The sequence below is a fragment of the Tetrao urogallus genome (assembly GCF_951394365.1).
Source record: "Tetrao urogallus genome assembly, chromosome: 19".
Classification (NCBI taxonomy): domain Eukaryota; kingdom Metazoa; phylum Chordata; class Aves; order Galliformes; family Phasianidae; genus Tetrao; species Tetrao urogallus.
In genome coordinates, this window is record NC_136832.1 from 2,609,814 (window position 1) to 2,626,306 (window position 16,493).

At 50.3% G+C, this 16,493-nt stretch overlaps 2 protein-coding genes across 3 annotated transcripts in view; both read left to right on the forward strand.

Annotated features, from left to right (window-relative positions):
- The window catches only part of LOC306953785 (voltage-dependent N-type calcium channel subunit alpha-1B-like), a gene marked incomplete at both ends in the record, with an annotated part of 257,528 nt that extends 247,842 nt beyond the window's left edge, over positions 1 to 9,686 (forward strand). Inside the window, 8 exons of one of the 2 annotated variants that reach the window (XM_079544765.1) lie at positions 212 to 324; positions 511 to 638; positions 1,728 to 1,854; positions 2,486 to 2,596; positions 4,680 to 4,715; positions 7,090 to 7,297; positions 7,419 to 7,630; positions 9,150 to 9,686. In XM_079544765.1, the coding sequence (XP_079400891.1) occupies positions 212 to 324; positions 511 to 638; positions 1,728 to 1,854; positions 2,486 to 2,596; positions 4,680 to 4,715; positions 7,090 to 7,297; positions 7,419 to 7,630; positions 9,150 to 9,686 (1,472 nt within the window). Of the gene's footprint in view, positions 1 to 211; positions 325 to 510; positions 639 to 1,727; positions 1,867 to 2,485; positions 2,597 to 4,679; positions 4,716 to 7,089; positions 7,298 to 7,418; positions 7,631 to 9,149 lie in introns of both variants that reach the window. The other variant, XM_079544766.1, reaches the window with a different exon arrangement.
- Positions 9,687 to 15,394: 5,708 nt separating this feature from the next.
- LOC306953675 (uncharacterized protein) overlaps positions 15,395 to 16,493 on the forward strand; it is a gene marked incomplete at both ends in the record, with an annotated part of 42,321 nt that continues 41,222 nt past the window's right edge. The window contains one exon of the mRNA XM_079544642.1: positions 15,395 to 15,491. Within this exon, the coding sequence (XP_079400768.1) occupies positions 15,395 to 15,491 (97 nt within the window). The remainder of the gene's footprint in view (positions 15,492 to 16,493) is intronic.

The window sequence follows — 16,493 nt, forward strand, 5'->3', positions numbered from 1 at the left end:
ACTGGCAAAGATCTGAAGAACTCTGTTATAACCTTTTTTGCTTTTCTTTTTTTTCTTTTCCCTGTGTCTGCTTTGCCTCAATACTCTCACGTTGCCTGTTCTTTCACCTTGTTTCTCACACCCCTTTGATGTTTCTCACGCTCTTTGACTTATCCACCCCTCCCCTGCTCCTTTCCCTTTCTCCACCCGAACACCTCCTGCGTTTCACCAGCTGATGAGATGACTGTGGGGAAGGTCTACGCAGCGCTCATGATATTTGACTTCTACAAACAGAACAAGAACAGCAGGGAACAAGTCCACCAGCCTCCTGGGGGGCTCTGCCAGGTACTGGGGATGCCGCTCCCTGTCCTCCCTCTCCTGCAGCTGCTTCTCAAGCAGTGGGCAGTTCTCACTGGAGTCACCGGTGCATTGCACTCGGAAAGTCTGGGGATGCAGGGGATGCTTGGGTAGTGCCGTGCATCCTCTCCACACTCAGCTCCATCTCTTACAACCATCCTTTGTTCTTCACAGCCCGGACCGGTGTCACTCTTCCACCCCTTGAAGGCCACTTTGGAGCAAACCCAACCCTCAGCCTTCAGCAATGCGAAGGCATTCCTGCGCCAGAAAAGCTCAGCCTCGCTCAACAACGGGGGCACATTGTGAGTATCTGTGATACAGAGCAGGGGCACTGAGGGAGGGCAGATACATCAACCCTGATTCAGTTGATTCCCCTGTTGATTCAGTTGCTGTGGTGGTGCGGAGCATTTCCAGTGTCTCCAAGCTCAAGGGCCTCCTCACGTGTGGCCAGGACAGCTTTCCACTGGTGGCTGTCGAAATACCTCCTATCAATGCAGCTCTCCACATGGTGGTACTGGTGGGTTCTCCAAAGCTGGGTGTTTCTCTAGTGGTCTCTGAAACTTTAATACAGTGTTTTTCATTGTGGCCAGTTTTAAGTGTGAGTTTGGTTATAGAAATTTGGGAACATTGCAAAACAGACAGATAAATCCCAAGCTAACCAACCAATGGATCACTAATGCAGTGAGTTCTTGGGACACCAGGAGCAGACAAGTCCTTTAAGATTATGGCACTTGATAACAGCAAGAACTTCCTGAAGGCTGTCTGGGACAGAATCTCTGACTCTTTCTCTTTGGACAAAATAACACCTCCATAGAAAGCTTACCGAACAGTTACAGTAATGGCAATCCCTAATCAATTCTCCATTTCCTGTTCCTCAGGTGACTTTCTTCAGGGTCACTAATGCCATGGATTTTTTAATGATAGAGATCTGAAGTTTAAATACCTCAGGAGATGAACTGCAGACTCAGACATAAAACCTAGGGCTGCAATACCCCTGTACATTCAGTGAATTCAGCTTAGCCTGAGCGCAGTTACGCTTGACCAGCATCATTTAAGGTTATTTGTCTGTTTTTACATACACAATTTGCTTGAATTCCAAAACAGTCTGTTTTGCTTCATTAGAACTTTAGCTGCAGAGGTCGATTTCCTCATTTACTGAAAAAGAATGTGCTGATTTCTTTGTTTTCCTGGTTGCTCAAGGGATCTTTGAGTTATAAAGAAAGTGGCCCTGGGGAAGCCTACAGGACTTAATAGCTTCACCAACTACCCTTCAGCTGGTTTCAGAAATGAAATGTTAGAGGTTACTTGGATGCTTTACCTTTGCCACAATTAAGTTAGCAAAACCCTTTTGCAAAAGAGTTCATCTTTTCTTCCAATTTACCTTCTGGCAGGCCAGCCCCAGAGGGTGGGATCAAAGAATCCAGTTCCTGGGGGACCCAACGCACCCAGGATGTGTTTTATGAAACCAGGACACCAGCTTTTGAACGAGGCCACTCAGAGGAGATCCCCATTGAACGGGTAAGCAAACAGGTGAAACTGGGTGAAATGCAGCAGATCTTAATAGATGTCAAGGTAGACACTTCTCTGAGAGCTGGAGAGGTCCACTGCTCTCTGGGACAAGCATTGTCTCTCTTACCACCCAAAACTTGCTTGAACATTATGGAGAGAAAGCAAGTCTGTTAGCTGTGTTTGCAGATGTGCTTATCCTGCTGATAACACTACACGTCTGCTGAGATGGGACTCTTAGGCTTTTGTCTTCCTTGTTGTCCCATTATTATTAGTGTATAAACCCAGAGGAGAGGTGTCAAAGGTCAGAGCTGGGATTCATTTAGGCTGGATGTGGCTGTGGGCAGCCTGGTCTGGTGGTTGGTGACCCTGCGCATAGCAGGGGCTTGAAACTCGATGATCATTGTGGTCCTTTTCAACCCAGGCCATTCTATGATTCTGTGATTCCATGATTCATTGCCATGGTTCGTGGCTCACTGCTGTCTTTGCTGAAAACAACCCTATTGACAGAGAATAATTTGGGTTTCTCCCAGTTTCTCTTTCCCTAGCAGCACCTCTTCACACACCGATTAGCAGCATACTGCTAATACAGGGGCTTTGAAGCTGTTGTGGCCTTGGTATTTAACACTGTTTCTTGCTTCAGGTGGTGGAAATGAGGGAAATCAGCCCCACGCTTGCCAATGGAGAGCACCAACCAGGGCTGGAGAGCCAGGGTCGGGCGGCTTCCATGCCGCGCCTGGCTGCCGAAACTCAGGTGAGTGAGGGAAGCTGGGGGAGGGAGGCTGAGAGCATGGCAAGGGATTGGAGCTGTTGTTGTCAGCTGCCTGTGAGGTTTTTTTGGAAGCTGAACCTGGCGCCTGGTAGCCAGGCTTTTTTGCTTGGATGACAGGCATTCATGTGCAACGCAGCATTGTCCGCAGATTTACTTGCTCCTGGTTGCAGCAAAAAGCAAGCAAGAGAAATCCCTCTTTTTGGATTGCTAAATGGTGACTGCCTACCCAAGAATGTCTGTTCTGATTACCTGGGGACAGACGTGTTTGCCAACCTGTATTCCTAGAAGCCATATGTTTCTCACTGCCAGTTGTCTGCCATCTATCCAGACAGACAGCTGAAGCATGCTCCAATGCCCCAGCCATAAAATAAGCTGGAGATTTCCTGTGGTTCTCTTTGATAAATGCAGGAGGTATGGAAAATACCAGGGAGACTGTGCCTGGAAGGCTCTACTGAGAAATTAAGCAGTATTCCTGTGTTTTCCTCTTCCCACAGTTATTAGTGTATCCTGTGTTGTGATTGGTAATATGTCATTAAGGATTTCATTTTCCTTGTTTAACTTCTTGTAAAGAAACCTCATCATTAGAGTTGGCTTTTACAGCAATTTGGTGATTAATTGTGGACGTTCCTCAGTGCACAGGAGATCATGGTTTTCACGTACCGTTTTTGGGCATTGTGTGTGTTCACTGCTTGTTAACCCAGGTGCTCTCTAGACTCCATTCCTCCTCTTGTGTGTCAGAACATCTCACAGTTGTGTCTTTTGTTCAAAGGGCCTGATTCATACAGAAAGAAGTGAGCAGCCCATGGCTGTGAGCCATTCCCCATTGCTCTTCGTATGAAGCAGAACACGGAAGATGTGCTGCCCCTCAAAACTCAAAGGCCATGTATTGCACAGGTGGAAATGGCTCCAGCAGATAGAAAAACTTTGCCAGTGTGCTTAGGCTGATGTAAGCTATGCTTCACTGGCTAACAAATTTCCCAGCTGATGTCAGAAACTCCACTTTTTGTGTGAGAGCTCCAGCAAGTCACTGAATGGGATCTTGTCTTCTGGGATTCTCTGAGCTATCAGCAACACTAAGCAGGACGCTTACTGAAAGAAACAGACCCCCAAACAAACCATACTGCTTCCCTCCAGCCTTCCCAAAACAAAGTTGTCCTTTATCCTAGACCTCCGATAGCCTTCCAGTGCAATGTAGTGACCAACAGCAAAGCCAACAGTGTAAGCTTTGTCTTGGGAAACTCCTCTCTGTTGCAGCAGATATGGCTGATTTAGGTTTTAGCAACCTTCTGGATTGCTTTCACTGCACCTTGCAGCCGCAGTTTTCTCTGAGGAAGAGTTGAGCTGCTTCTTCATGCACCTGATGGCTGGACTAGATGATCTTAGTGGTCTTTTGAACCTCAATGATTCTGTGATTTATGACCTCTCCAGTGTTGCCTGGTCCCACCCAGACCAGAGCAGTCCCAGCAATGTCTTCCCACGCTGCTGGGAAACGCTCCAACACAGAGACAAAGCCTGTCACTTTCCACCACTCCATCTTTCCAGAAGTGTTTGCTTGCAGGGGCACAGTACTTGTCCCCCAGAGCACGACTGCCCTCACCAAAGCTCTCTGATCTTATGATGAATCAGGCCCGTAATATCTGAGCAGATCTAACCTCGTGTAATGATGTAATGTTCTGGTGTTGTAGCTTCAGCCAAATAACCAATGTCCTCTCTGTGTGTCTCCCCCTCCCTCCCCCCAATTCTCATCTGTTGCTCCACTGCCCCAATCTTTGAGTTCCTTACAACTCTTATTTGCGATACGTTCCCTTTCCTTCTGTTTTCTGGACATCTTATTTATCTGTTATTCCTCCATTTTTTTTAATTAATTTATTTATTTTTTTACACTCCCCTCTTAAAAACAAATCCCTTATGCTCTCCATACCCCTGCCTCTTTGCTGTCCTGCTCCCCACCGCCTCCCCTCCCACCCTCATCGTGTCTGCTGCACATCTGCTGCGGTGTCTGACAATGGCTGTACTGTGGGGCTGCTTCAAATAATGTCTCTCATCTTGTCCGAATTGTTTGCAGAGGAGCAAAGCACGGTCACCTGGGAGTTACCTAGCAGTATGTAGTTTGCACTAAGTTGTATCCTATTAAATCCGTGTTAAGAAATGATTAACCTTCCTTAACCCTTTACTTCTTTCCCTTCTCATTTGGAGTACGATGTTGCACCGATGCAGCTGCTGTCTCTCCCCACTTTGCTGCCATCCCTTCGACCCACAGCTGCACGCCGCACGCTGTAGCAGCAGGGATTTTCTTCGTTTTGCTTGTTCATTTCTTTTCGATGCCTTGTTGCTCAGGGATTTAGGAAGTGAAAACTGCCAGTTTGGTAATGAAGAAGCGATTAGTACCTCTGTGAAGGGTTATGGTATGGTCTCCCGGGGCTCATGTGTGTGCCCCATTAACGTAATGAGAGCATTGTTGGGGTTTCTGGGGAGGATGGGCTTTGCCTTGCTAAGATCCACCTCCTGTTTGTGTCAGTGAGGACTTCTGTCCCAGGAATAAGCACAGAATTGGGTCCAAATAGAAATGTTCATTTCGTATGGATTTGGCTGGCTTTTTGTTGGGAAATGCCTGTTTTTCTGGTAGCTCCTAGGATGACCTAGGAAACCCTGTTGAATGCTTTTAGTGAGAAGTATTTTTGTTTCTTTACCCACATCAGTGAACTCCCAAATCTGACTGCCAGTTTACGGTCCTCTCCCACTTCCTCCATCTTTAGGCTCAACAGTACAGAAGTGGGCAAAAAGCAAACAAAAATGAACAAAAAAAGTGAAGGACGAAAGTGAAGCCCTAAATATGATTTCTTGCTTCTACAAAGTGTACATAAGGAAGGGCTGTGGGAGGAGAGCAACGAAGCAGCAGCTCGCCTTGCTCCTGTAGCTGTGCACCGCTGCGCAAACAGCAGTGTGATGCTGTGTCCCCACCTCAGCTGCCCAACCGTATCTTCCTCGTGTCCATGACAAGCTTTCCAGTTCTAACGCAGCACTGTGGTAGGAAAAGTCAACACTTCAGTAACTTGAAGGAGAGAGCAGAAACTAAAAATTCAGCTGAGATTGCACCTCTGCATGCACAGTGGCACGCTGGGAAGCTCTTCTTCTCCAAAATACCAACTGGGGCTGCAATCCAAACAGCTCTGCTTTATGTAAATATCACGGGGAAGCAGAGATCTGAAATTCAGGCAAAGCAGACAGAAGAGTATAGATGGTAAAAATAATGCAGGGCTCACTGGAAAGGTTACCATGAGCAAAGTAAATGTTCTGCTGGCAGTGTCATTTGGGACACCTATTGGATTGAGAACTCGAACAAGCCTCAAACCAAAGGACATCCTGAGCTCCCTCCCCATTCTGCTGCATGGCTTCCCTCTAGCAAGAAGCCTAGATGTGATGACAGACCTCGGGAAGCCAGCAGAATGTGGATGGAAGCCCTGTATCCACCTGAGAGCACTCTGCAAAGCAGCTGGAGACCAGTAGAGTGATAGAGAAGGAAACACAGGGATTTCCCTTGTTTTCTGAGTTTTACACCTCAACAGGAAGATAAAAGGATGTGAGAGCATTTGTCTTGCAGCCCATTTACCTTGTGTTCTACAGAGCATCGTTGTGAGGTTTGAACCCAAAGGGAGGAGAGCAGAGGCTGGAGCTTTCACTGGTGTAGAGACAGCACCCAGCAGTGCCTGTGGGAGGCTGGATTGCTGTGCAGAGCTCTTGTGCTTGGCTGTCAAGCCAAGATGGTTTGAAAATTGCAGTAGCGACCCTGAGTAGTTATTTCTGGAGATATGCTGGTAAAATTGCAGAGTGTACATGATGTCCTATCATTGCTCTTGATGCCCTTGTGGCTGGGACAAGCAGGACAAGAGGGGAGGTTTAACAGTTTGATGGAAGTGGTTTTCTGGTGCAGGAAGACAGCTGTAGCTCTTTGGTGGCTTAGCCTGTACCTTGCCCATTTTTTTTTTTATTTTTGATTTTTCTCCCTCTCCATGTGATGCCCAGAAATGCTTTCATGCTTTCCCTCTTTGGAGTTGCTTTGGGATGATCCCAGGCCCTGAAGCAGCTTTGGGTGGAACTGGTCTTGGAGAATAACCTTTGTGAGATGCTTGGCTACTGTGCTGCCCTGTGCCCCTGCTCATCTCCTGTTGACTCCCATGAGGCTGTGTGTGGTGTGACGTGCTGCATCCCTGCTCTGCGCCCTGTGGATTGGCACAAAACTGAAAGTAAAGCCCATTTCAGCAAATGGAGATCTCATTTGCTCCTCGAACTTACCGCTAAGTCCACCATTCCAAGTTCTTCTGCCCGTTCCAATTAGAGCCAATGAACTATTTTTCTCCTGCCCCTCCTTGCCCCTGTCTATCTCTATAAAACTCACCCGGTGCTGAGAAACGAGCAGCTGAGCAAGGTGAGGTGCTCGTCCTCTTACCCTGCTCTGTGTGCCCTGTGCCCCGCAGCCCATCCCGGACACGAGCCCCATGAAGCGCTCTATCTCCACGCTGACCCCGCAGCGTCCTCATCCCATGCACCTCTATGAGTACTCCCTGGAACGCGTGCCCACGGACCAGGTGCATCACCACCACCACCACCGCTGCCACCGGCGGAAAGAGAAGAAGCAGAAGTCCTTGGACAGGACCACACATCAGCTGGCCGATGGGGAAGCTGGTAAGAGCTTTGTGTTCTAACGAGGGTTAGTCCATAGCAGTCTTTATGTGTCATCTGGGGTCCCTGCTCCACATTTCAGTGTTCTTCTCACGTTGGTGAGCGCCAATTAATATTCTTTCAGTGGCCCAGTCTGGTGAATCTTCTTCCAAGGACAAGAAGCAGGAGCGTGGACGGTCCCAAGAGAGGAAGCAGCACTCTTCCTCCTCTTCAGAAAAGCAGCGCTTCTACTCCTGTGATCGCTATGGCAGCCGGGACCGATCCCAGCCCAAGTCTGCTGATCAGAGCAGGCCCACTTCGCCCAATGGTGGACCTGAGCAAGGTCCCCACAGACAGGTGAGGAGATGCAGGGTGGGAGGAGAGCCTTTACTTCTGCTGGGAATGTACACTCTCCATGCCCCTCTTAAAATAGAGGAGATGGAAGACTGTGGAAGGCAGAGCTTTAAGGTCCTGCTTATCGTAGGATTATTTGCATTGAAGGGACACATCATCTAGTTCAAGCCCCTGCTATGGGTGGGGATTTCTTTTGGAAGATCAGGTTGGCCGAAGTCCCATCCAACCTGAATTTGAACACCTCCAGTGCTGGAGCATCCATTTGTACGCTGTAATGTATGACCGTGCAAAAGGTTGGCATCCTCCCTTGGAAATACTCGGTCACTGAGTGGTGGTGATCCTCCCCATCATCTCCATTAGCATGCAGAAAGCCTGAGACCTGCCTGTAGCAGAAAGGGTAGAAGTGGAAGAAAAGAAAGGCAAAGATCCAATGTGCAGGCTCTGAAGGACAAGAGTTTGCATCCCAGTCATATGAGCACCCAACAGAGCAGAGCAGAACAGGCACTGCTGGCTAGCCCAACCAGCAGCAATTCGATGTTGCTACAGAAGAAAAAGTTACTCATGAGAAATTAAGTCCTGGTCCCAAAAGACCGGATCCTGAAAAGTGAGGGACTTTTAAAATGTGCTCCTAGGGCTATTTTGCCTTGGGAGAAGGTGAACTGAAGTGCTGAAGCATGGACTGCTTCTCTTCTCATGGTTCTTTTCCCCTTTGTAGCTCAGTTTTCTCCCATGCATCCCTGTTAGTAACTGATGGAGCTGCCAGTTTGTTCTTCCATTCCAATAGTGAGGGTGCAATATTAACGAGCATAACGTGAACACAGTTCTCAGTGTTTTTCTTCAAGAAGCCCTCTTGTTGAAAAGCTAGAGCCCATAAAAAAAGTCCTTTCGTTGTTGTTTCTCAGCAAGTATCTATTTAGGAATAAGACACGTTCCAATTGAAACTGTCAAAAAAGTCTATCCCAAAATTCTCCCACATAATTCAGTTCTGAGCACAAAAGCGACCCCCAGTGCCAATGTTCACAGCTCTTGGCTGAAGCTGAGAAAAACTTTGCCCCAAAGCAGAGCGCTTTTTGGCCAAATTGTGTTTGCCAACAAACACAGCAGGTTGTGGGGCTGCTCACGGAGTCGCAGAGGTAAGGGCATGTTGGGGTGTGTGTGCTGTGGGTCCTCTCCCCAGGCTCTGTTGGAGCCATCTACCAGTTTGCGTCCTACCAGTCGTTTCTGTCCTTACCTACTGCTTGCAGAACTTCAGTTCTCCAACTTTTCCCATCTCCTGTTTAATTATTTCTCGAGAACCTCCTTCCCCTAACTGTGCGTGTCTAAACTCTCTCTTTTTCCTTCTCTTTCCTCTTGTGACTTGTCTCTCCCTCCTGTTGCTTCTCCTTCTGTTTTACACCTGCCTGCCTTTGTGTTCGTCCGGCGTTTGCTTCTTTTTTTTCCTTTCTTTCTTCCTTTTTTTCTTTTTCTTCTTTTCGTTTTGGTTGTTATTTTTTTCATTCGCTCTGTTCCAATTTTGATGTAGGGCAGTGGTTCGGTTAACGGGAGCCCCTTGCTGTCGACATCTGGTGCTAGTACCCCCTGCCGGGGTCGGAGGCAGCTCCCGCAGACCCCCCTGACCCCACGCCCCAGCATCACTTACAAGACCGCCAACTCCTCGCCCGTCCACTTCGGCACGTCGCCGGGCGGCCTCCCGCCCTTCTCCCCGGGCCGCCTGAGCCGCGGGCTGTCTGAGCACAACGCGCTGCTGCGTGGGGACCAGCAGCCGCCCCCAGCCGCGGTTGCCCGCATCGGCTCCGATCCTTACCTGGGCCACCGCGACGCCGCCGACAGCCCGGTGAGCGCAGCGCCCGAGGACACGCTCACCTTCGAGGAAGCCGTGGCCACCAACTCGGGGCGTTCCTCCAGGACTTCTTACGTCTCCTCCTTGACCTCCCAGTCTCACCAAGCACGCCGGGTGCCCAATGGCTACCATTACACGCTGGGGCTCAACACGGGGCCCGGCACTGGCACCAGGGGACGGAGCTACTACCACGAAGCCGACGAGGACGACTGGTGCTAGCGGCACAGCCAAACCCTCGGAGGCGCACACGGGGAAAGTTGATGAGTTTTATCATCTGGAAGGCTGTGCGCTCAGACACGCGGTGCCGGGGGGTGGCCCCTGCTGCCAGAACTGCTCTGCCCCGCTCCGAGACCTCCGGAGACATTTGTGCAGCCTCTCTCCTGCCTCTCTCTTCTTTTCATTTTTTTCTTCCTTTTTTTTTTTTTTTTTTTTTTTTTCCACTGAAATGTACCAAGGAAGAAGGCTCCCTCCCAGGGGGCAGCACACCTCTCCCCACCTCCTGCTGCTTTCAAAAACGTGCACCAGATGCCCAACCGCGAGGTCCGCATGGAGCCATCCCTGTCGGCAGACAAATAGACCACCAGTGTTTTTTTGGGATTGGCACTGTTTGGTGCCAATTTGTTTGACCAGTTGATTGGTCAGTGGGAGGTTGGGCTACTACTAAGTTATTTTTTTTTCTCTCCCCACCCTTATCTGGGCAGGAGTCAGGGTTGCAAAAGGGACACCGGCAAACAAAGCTCGACCCCGTGTTTTATCTCATTTCCCGCTAAGAGGGAAGAGATCTACCTAGAGAACTGGGAGAGGAGAAAGAAGAAAACCCACAGATCAGAACAAAGGACAGTCCATTGGGACTTGATGTTCAGCCACAGCGACCCTTCCCAGGAACTCGCTGCTTCGCCCCGGACCTCTCACGTGCATCACCACTTCGGGTCCTCCACGCCCACCAGAAAGCCACACGAGAGCTCCTTCCTAAGGACTGTTTCCTTGCTGCTGAGACTTTTCTTCCTGTCCCTCTCTCCTGTTGACTGCAACATGCCCTCACTGTTTTGTCTTGTTTACAATATAAGCTTGATTTAGCAAAAAAAAAAAAAAAAAAAAAAAAAAAAAAAAAACACACCCACAAAAAAAAAAAAACTAAACAAAACAGGAAAAAAGGAAAAAAGCGTAGAGTTGAGCAGAAGAAATGCTATTGGTTTTATATCAAGCTATTAGATAGAACTTTAACTTTTCATTGTGTGCATTTTTGTAAATTGTACAGTAAAAAAAAAAAAAAAGAGAGAAAAAAGGAAAAAAAAAAAGTTACTCTTTATGTAGAGAATTAGTCCAATTGTCATTCCAGGTCCCACCGTTTCTACCGAATGCTCCAGTTGTTCACTACTAAGTGCCTAACCTTTGAAATCTTTCACGGCAACAACGACGCAAACTCTTGCTTCGATGCATCGGACGTGGGGGTAGCGGGGCCTGGGGCAGCGCCCGCAGGAGCTGGGGATGGAGCTCCCAGGGCGAGCACATTGCCTGGGCTGGGTTGGAAGATGGTAGCGGGGAAGGCAAACACGTTTTGGGGTTGGTTTGGTGATTTTTTTGTTGTTGGGTTGGTTTTTTTGTTTGTTTTTTTTTTGTTTGTTTGTTTGTTTGTTTTTAATCTGGCTTTCTTTTCTTAAATATGATTTAATTGTTAAGAGCGGGAAGGGTGTAACTGCAGCGGTTGGAACTGGCCTTGTCTCGTTGTCTGGTGTTGTCTCGTTGGCAGATGTTTAGGTCCTGTGGGAGAGCTGCAGTGATGCTCCCAGAGGAGCTGCACCTTTCCCATTGCATGTCTAGAGTTGTAGTTGGGCTGCGGGAGCCGCGGCCGTGTCCCGTGGTGCGTCGTTTGTGTTGGGGGCAGATGGAGAGAGACTTGTTTTTAATTGCCTGTCAAGAAGAAAACGAAACAAAAATATCAAAACCTCTAACTCTGATTCTCAGGGATGAGATTTCTGTGTTCTTGCAATGACTTTTACGTTGGACGACTTTTTATTTTGTGCACGTGTGGATTTCTGCACTTTGAGCCTGGGAAGGAAGCGCAGATGACCTGGCAATGGGGAGAAAGCACCAAAAGAAGCGCCTGGGCAGGACCTGGTGTCCGTGGCTTTGGAGAACCTCAGTAGGGCTAATTTGGTGCACGGGAGGCCAGAAGCCAAGCAGTTCCTGGGCGGAAGGTTAAAGCAGGAGGGGTGGGAGGTGCCCGTAGAGCACGTTGCTAAAAGTAACGATAGGAAATGGTTGGACAGTTGAATTACTTCAGAGGATCAACCGAGCCCCAGAACTGTGGAACTTCTCAAGGCAAAGCTTGAACCGGGTGGAGATCCCGGCACGACCTGCTGATAGGTTTGGACACGAGGGTGGTTTTAGGGTGTTGGAGGCTACCAAAACACTCAGGAGGTCTCTGATGCTCTCAGCAAGGTCCTTCTGGGGATCTGTGCTGGGAGCATCCTGCTGTAGGATGGTTCTTCACATCTCCTGTAGCTTTTCTGTTGGAGAATTTCTACCTGTCGCGTTCCGTTGCGTGTTTTTTGTTCCGTTACTGAATGATAATCTCTGGCCGATCTCATCCCTGGATTCTGCTAAAGGAAAACTCCTGTCTCTGTCTCTGTATTTATGTGCACTTTGAATAAAGGAAGTGCGGTAGCCAGAGGTCCTCTATGGGTAATGGCTGTAATTTGCAAACGGAGGGCTATGCAACAAGATGACACGTAAGGAAACACATCCACACCACAGTCAGTGAGACCTTCATCCATTCTGTAGCTTTATCTGCTGGATCTTCCTGTTTCGGGCTTCAGCATGATCGTGACCAAACGTTTTATACATTTTCCTTACACGAAGGCACAAAAAGGCTTTATTTGAAGTTTTAAAGAAAAACGTCACTCTTTTACTCCGAGGAGGAGAGGAGAAAGCAGAACCTCTCCAACACCGCATGCAAACATTGCGCCCGCGCCGCAAAGCAGACGAGCCGCCTTTCTGCACCAAGCAGTTTTGCCTTTCCCCCCCCCTCGCCTCGCCCCTTCCTCGGTCATTCTCAACCTCAGCCCCCACGGCCCCACACCGGTTTTCCCCCTCCGAAGCTCACAGTCCTGCAGGGGTGCGGGATCGCTCCGATTCTTGCACGGAACACAAAGCAGCAGCTCCACTTGTCCGACCCTCCGCCCTCCCCTAGGGGTCGTTGCTTCCAGCGATGGCGGTGACAGAGGAGCCCGACCACGGTTGTCCGTAGAACCTTTTCCCCTCCACCTTTACAGCCTTGTCTCTTCAATGCATACGTCATCACTCCAAGGATCCTCATAGTGAGTTGCCAAACTTGAATTGCACCAATCAGTTTTCTGCATCCAGAACCAGTCTCGTAGTGGCTGTACTTTGAATAAGTAATGTTTGCATGTAAAATATATACATATATACATATATATAAAAAGTATGTGCATGGAAAATGTTTATCTTCGTACTTTTTTGATACGATGTATTCATCAGTTGTTAATTTTTAATTATATTTGATATAAATTGGGGGTTTGTTGCAAAACTTTCTATTTAAAGAAAAGGAAAAAGAAAAAAATGTTAAAGATTATGAAAGATCCAACCATGCAACACAACTGGAATTTCACCCAAAAAAAGAAAAAGAAAAAAGAAAAAAAAAAAGAGAAAGATTCTGTGATTGCCTAGTTTGCTGCCTGAGTACCATTTATCAGCCAAACTTTGAACTCTGCAGTTGTTTCTACAATTACATTTTGTATGAAGCAAAGTCCTTGAATTCAAATAAAAACTTAGCAAAAAAAAAAAAACCAAAAACCAAAAACCAACCAACCAAACCACGTGACCAAGTCCCAGCCAATGTGTGCAGTGGTGAATGGGAGCCCGCCTGCAGCCGCAGCTCGGCCGTCGCTCCTGGTGGCAGCGTGGGAAGGAAGCTGCATGGAGGGCCCAGGTTTGGGGTGCTGTAAGAAATGGAATGGATGGTTTTGGTGTTACCTTGGGGCACTGTGAGCATGGAAACCAGCAGTGTGAGGTCTGCTGGTGGCTGGCACGCTGCTGCTACTTAGTGGTGATGGCGCTTGCTGAGAATGCCTTGCAGTTCTTGCCCTGAGCAGAAGGCAAACCCAAGGCAAATGCAAGGAAGGAACTTCTCGTTTCTTTTGCTACCTCATTCACCAGGGCTGAGCACTGTGTGAGTCTCCCTCACTGGGCACTGCTGCTGTGACCCTTCTGACAGCTCCGAAGACTCCCCAGTGTGGAGTTAAAATAATTATTAGCAGCTGGAGAGCATCCCTGGGGAGGAGCACTGCAGTTTTCAGTGCACTTCAGAGCCCAAGGTCTGGTTTAGGATTTGCTGTTGTTCTTCCTTGCTGTGATGAGGTCCCACCTGGGGTTCCTGTGAAGGGCTGTGTGAGCCCAGGGAAGGTCCTTTTGGTCACCAGGTCAGGATGCAGCACAGGAGGAAGATGGATTGGCTTGAGGTCACTCAGTGAGTTATTGGCAGTGTGGAGCAGAATCACTTCCCTTGGCTGTTGTCTGGGCTGTGCCTGGGTTCCTTAGGAACAGAGGAGCATAAAGAAGAGCAGGATTTTATTTTATTGTTTGAGATAAGCCGAACCCAGGGGTGACGTGGAGATTTCTGAGTGCTCCTGAGCAGTGTCCATGAAAAGAGCAGCAACGCCACCCGTGCAGTGCAGCTCCGGGCTTTGCACGGCTCTGTCCCCCCGAAGGGCACCGCTGCGTTCCAGCGTCGGGATCCATCGCAGCCCTGCAGATCCCATCAGGGCTCCGGAGCAGTATTTCCCCTCCCCACACTTCGTGCTGCCGTTAGGGGGAAGCATTCTCAGACCTTTCCTACTTCTTAGCGGGGAAAAAAAACGAAACAACTGGAAAAGGGCCGATTCGTCTCTCACCGCTGCTCCTTTGAGGTCGTTCCCCCCAAAATATTCACCTTAGGCTGTGGGTGGTGCTGGTGAGTGCCCCAACGGCCCGCAGCACGGTGCACCAACCCCAGACCGCTCGTGGATGTTGCTTCCATCCTCGGAGCTTTTGGAAGCCCTACTTCCAGAAGTGCCTGATTATAGGAAGGGTGCTTAACACTTCCCTCAGGCAGATCCCCGGGTATTCAGCCAAAGAGGATGCTTTGATTCCAATGGGAAGTGGGGGACACGAAGGGCAGCGGGGTGCCCAGGGTCAGCAGCAGAGAGCTCAGAGCAAGGACGAGGTCACCTGAGCAGGTTCCTCATGCCTTGGTGTTTAGCTGCGTTCGCGTGCCAACAACCCCAGTTTCATGCCCATCTCCATTTCCTGGGACTGCTCTGAAGGAGTTGGTTGTGCACTGATCCACCTGAAAGCTCCCACGGCAGCGGGGTGCTGCTGTAGGAAGGGAGAGAAGGGCGTTGCATGCAGTACCCCCCATCCCTCCAGAAATCCACTGCAGGACAGAGAGATGCAGCTGGGCCAGAAGGTCAGCGCTGTGCGAATCAACGGGAATCGGCAACACCTGAGAAAGAAAAGCCCAACCCGCATCGCACGTTCTGAACGCAAAGCGAAGGGCTGCTCGAGCGCTCCTGAGCTTTGTGTGCAGATCAGGCAAAGCCACGAGGTGGGAACGGGCGCGGGGAGGAGGAGGGGGGCGATCCGGAACCCCCAGCAGTCCGCGGTTGCTCAAGAAACCCGTGTGTGCGCACGGCCCCGCTCAGCACAAGGGGAGAGGGCCACGCGATTCCCCCCGCCCCGTATCATCCGCCCACCCTTCCCCTGCTGGGGGCGGAGGGATGAATGGAGGGAGGGCAGGAAGGTGCCCCTCCTCACCCCCTCCCCTTCCAGCCCCTTCCCCTTATCTCTTCTCCCCCCCTCCTCCTCCGCGGGGGTCCCGGAGCTCGGGGTGGAGCGGGGCCGGGTGCGGGGCCGGGACCGGGCGCACGATGCGCTGCGGGGCGCTGGCTCTGGCGCTGCTCTGCGCGCTGCCCCTGGGAGCGGTGGAGCTGGAGCTTCCCGAGACGGGCTCAGGGCTGCAGGCAGGTAGGAGAGAAACCTCTCTGAAAGGTGGGGATGGGATGAGGTGTGGGGGTTTGGGGGAGACTCCCTTAGAGTCGCTCAGGCGGTAGGGATGCTCGAGGAGGAGGTGTCCGCTAGGATGCACTGTTCAGCCGGCATTGCGGGCGCGGCAGCGCGGTGTGACCATCCCGAAGCCCCGCACCTGGGGGGCCTCCGCTGCTTCGGGGCTGCCCCAGCGCCACATCCCGCACCGCTGCTGGGGCTGGGAAGGGGGCTGCAGGGGAAACGTCTCTCTTGGGCAGCTGCCACTGGGGAGTGGATTTGGACGGGGGGGTCGTCGTATGGCATGGTCTCGGTTGTAGGGGGATGCTGGGGCAGAGTGAGGTGGGGTCTCTCTGTAGGAGTGGAGCAGTCGGGTCTGTGTGTGACTATTCTGATGTATCCACAATATAATGCATTTGTGCATGCCATAGTTGAAATTCCTGCATTGGGGCTGCAGCACGCGTCCTCTTCTTTCCCAGTGCCATGAAACTTTTGGGAATTCTGGGTTCCCTCTGTCCTGGTGGCTGCAGGATCAGCTGGCCCTGCCCAGGATGGGGGATGGCAGGGCCCTGGGGGACAGCGAGGTCCTGGCAACTGGCCTGTAGAATGGGGAGCAGAATTAGTTGCATGGATTGAAACGTAAGCCAAGTTTTGAAGATGGGACGTGTCCCTGGGAGGCGTTGGGCTGTGTGGTGAATGGTGAGGACTCTGATAACAATGTAAAAGAAGACATTGGTTCAGTTGGTGTTTTGTAGGATGGGCATTGCTACACTTGCACTGCACTGACACACGCAGGTCCTGGCATTAGGGGGTGGCCTGGTGGAACACAGCACAAACCCTGCCCCAAATATGGGTGTTAGGCCCAAGCTGGAGCATGCCAGGGGCTGCTGTGTGGCCACGTTGCTGGCAATGTGTTTTCAAGAGGGAAAGTGCCATTATCTCAGTGGAGCTTAACTCTGCCTGAACGTTGGCTGGGAAGCACTG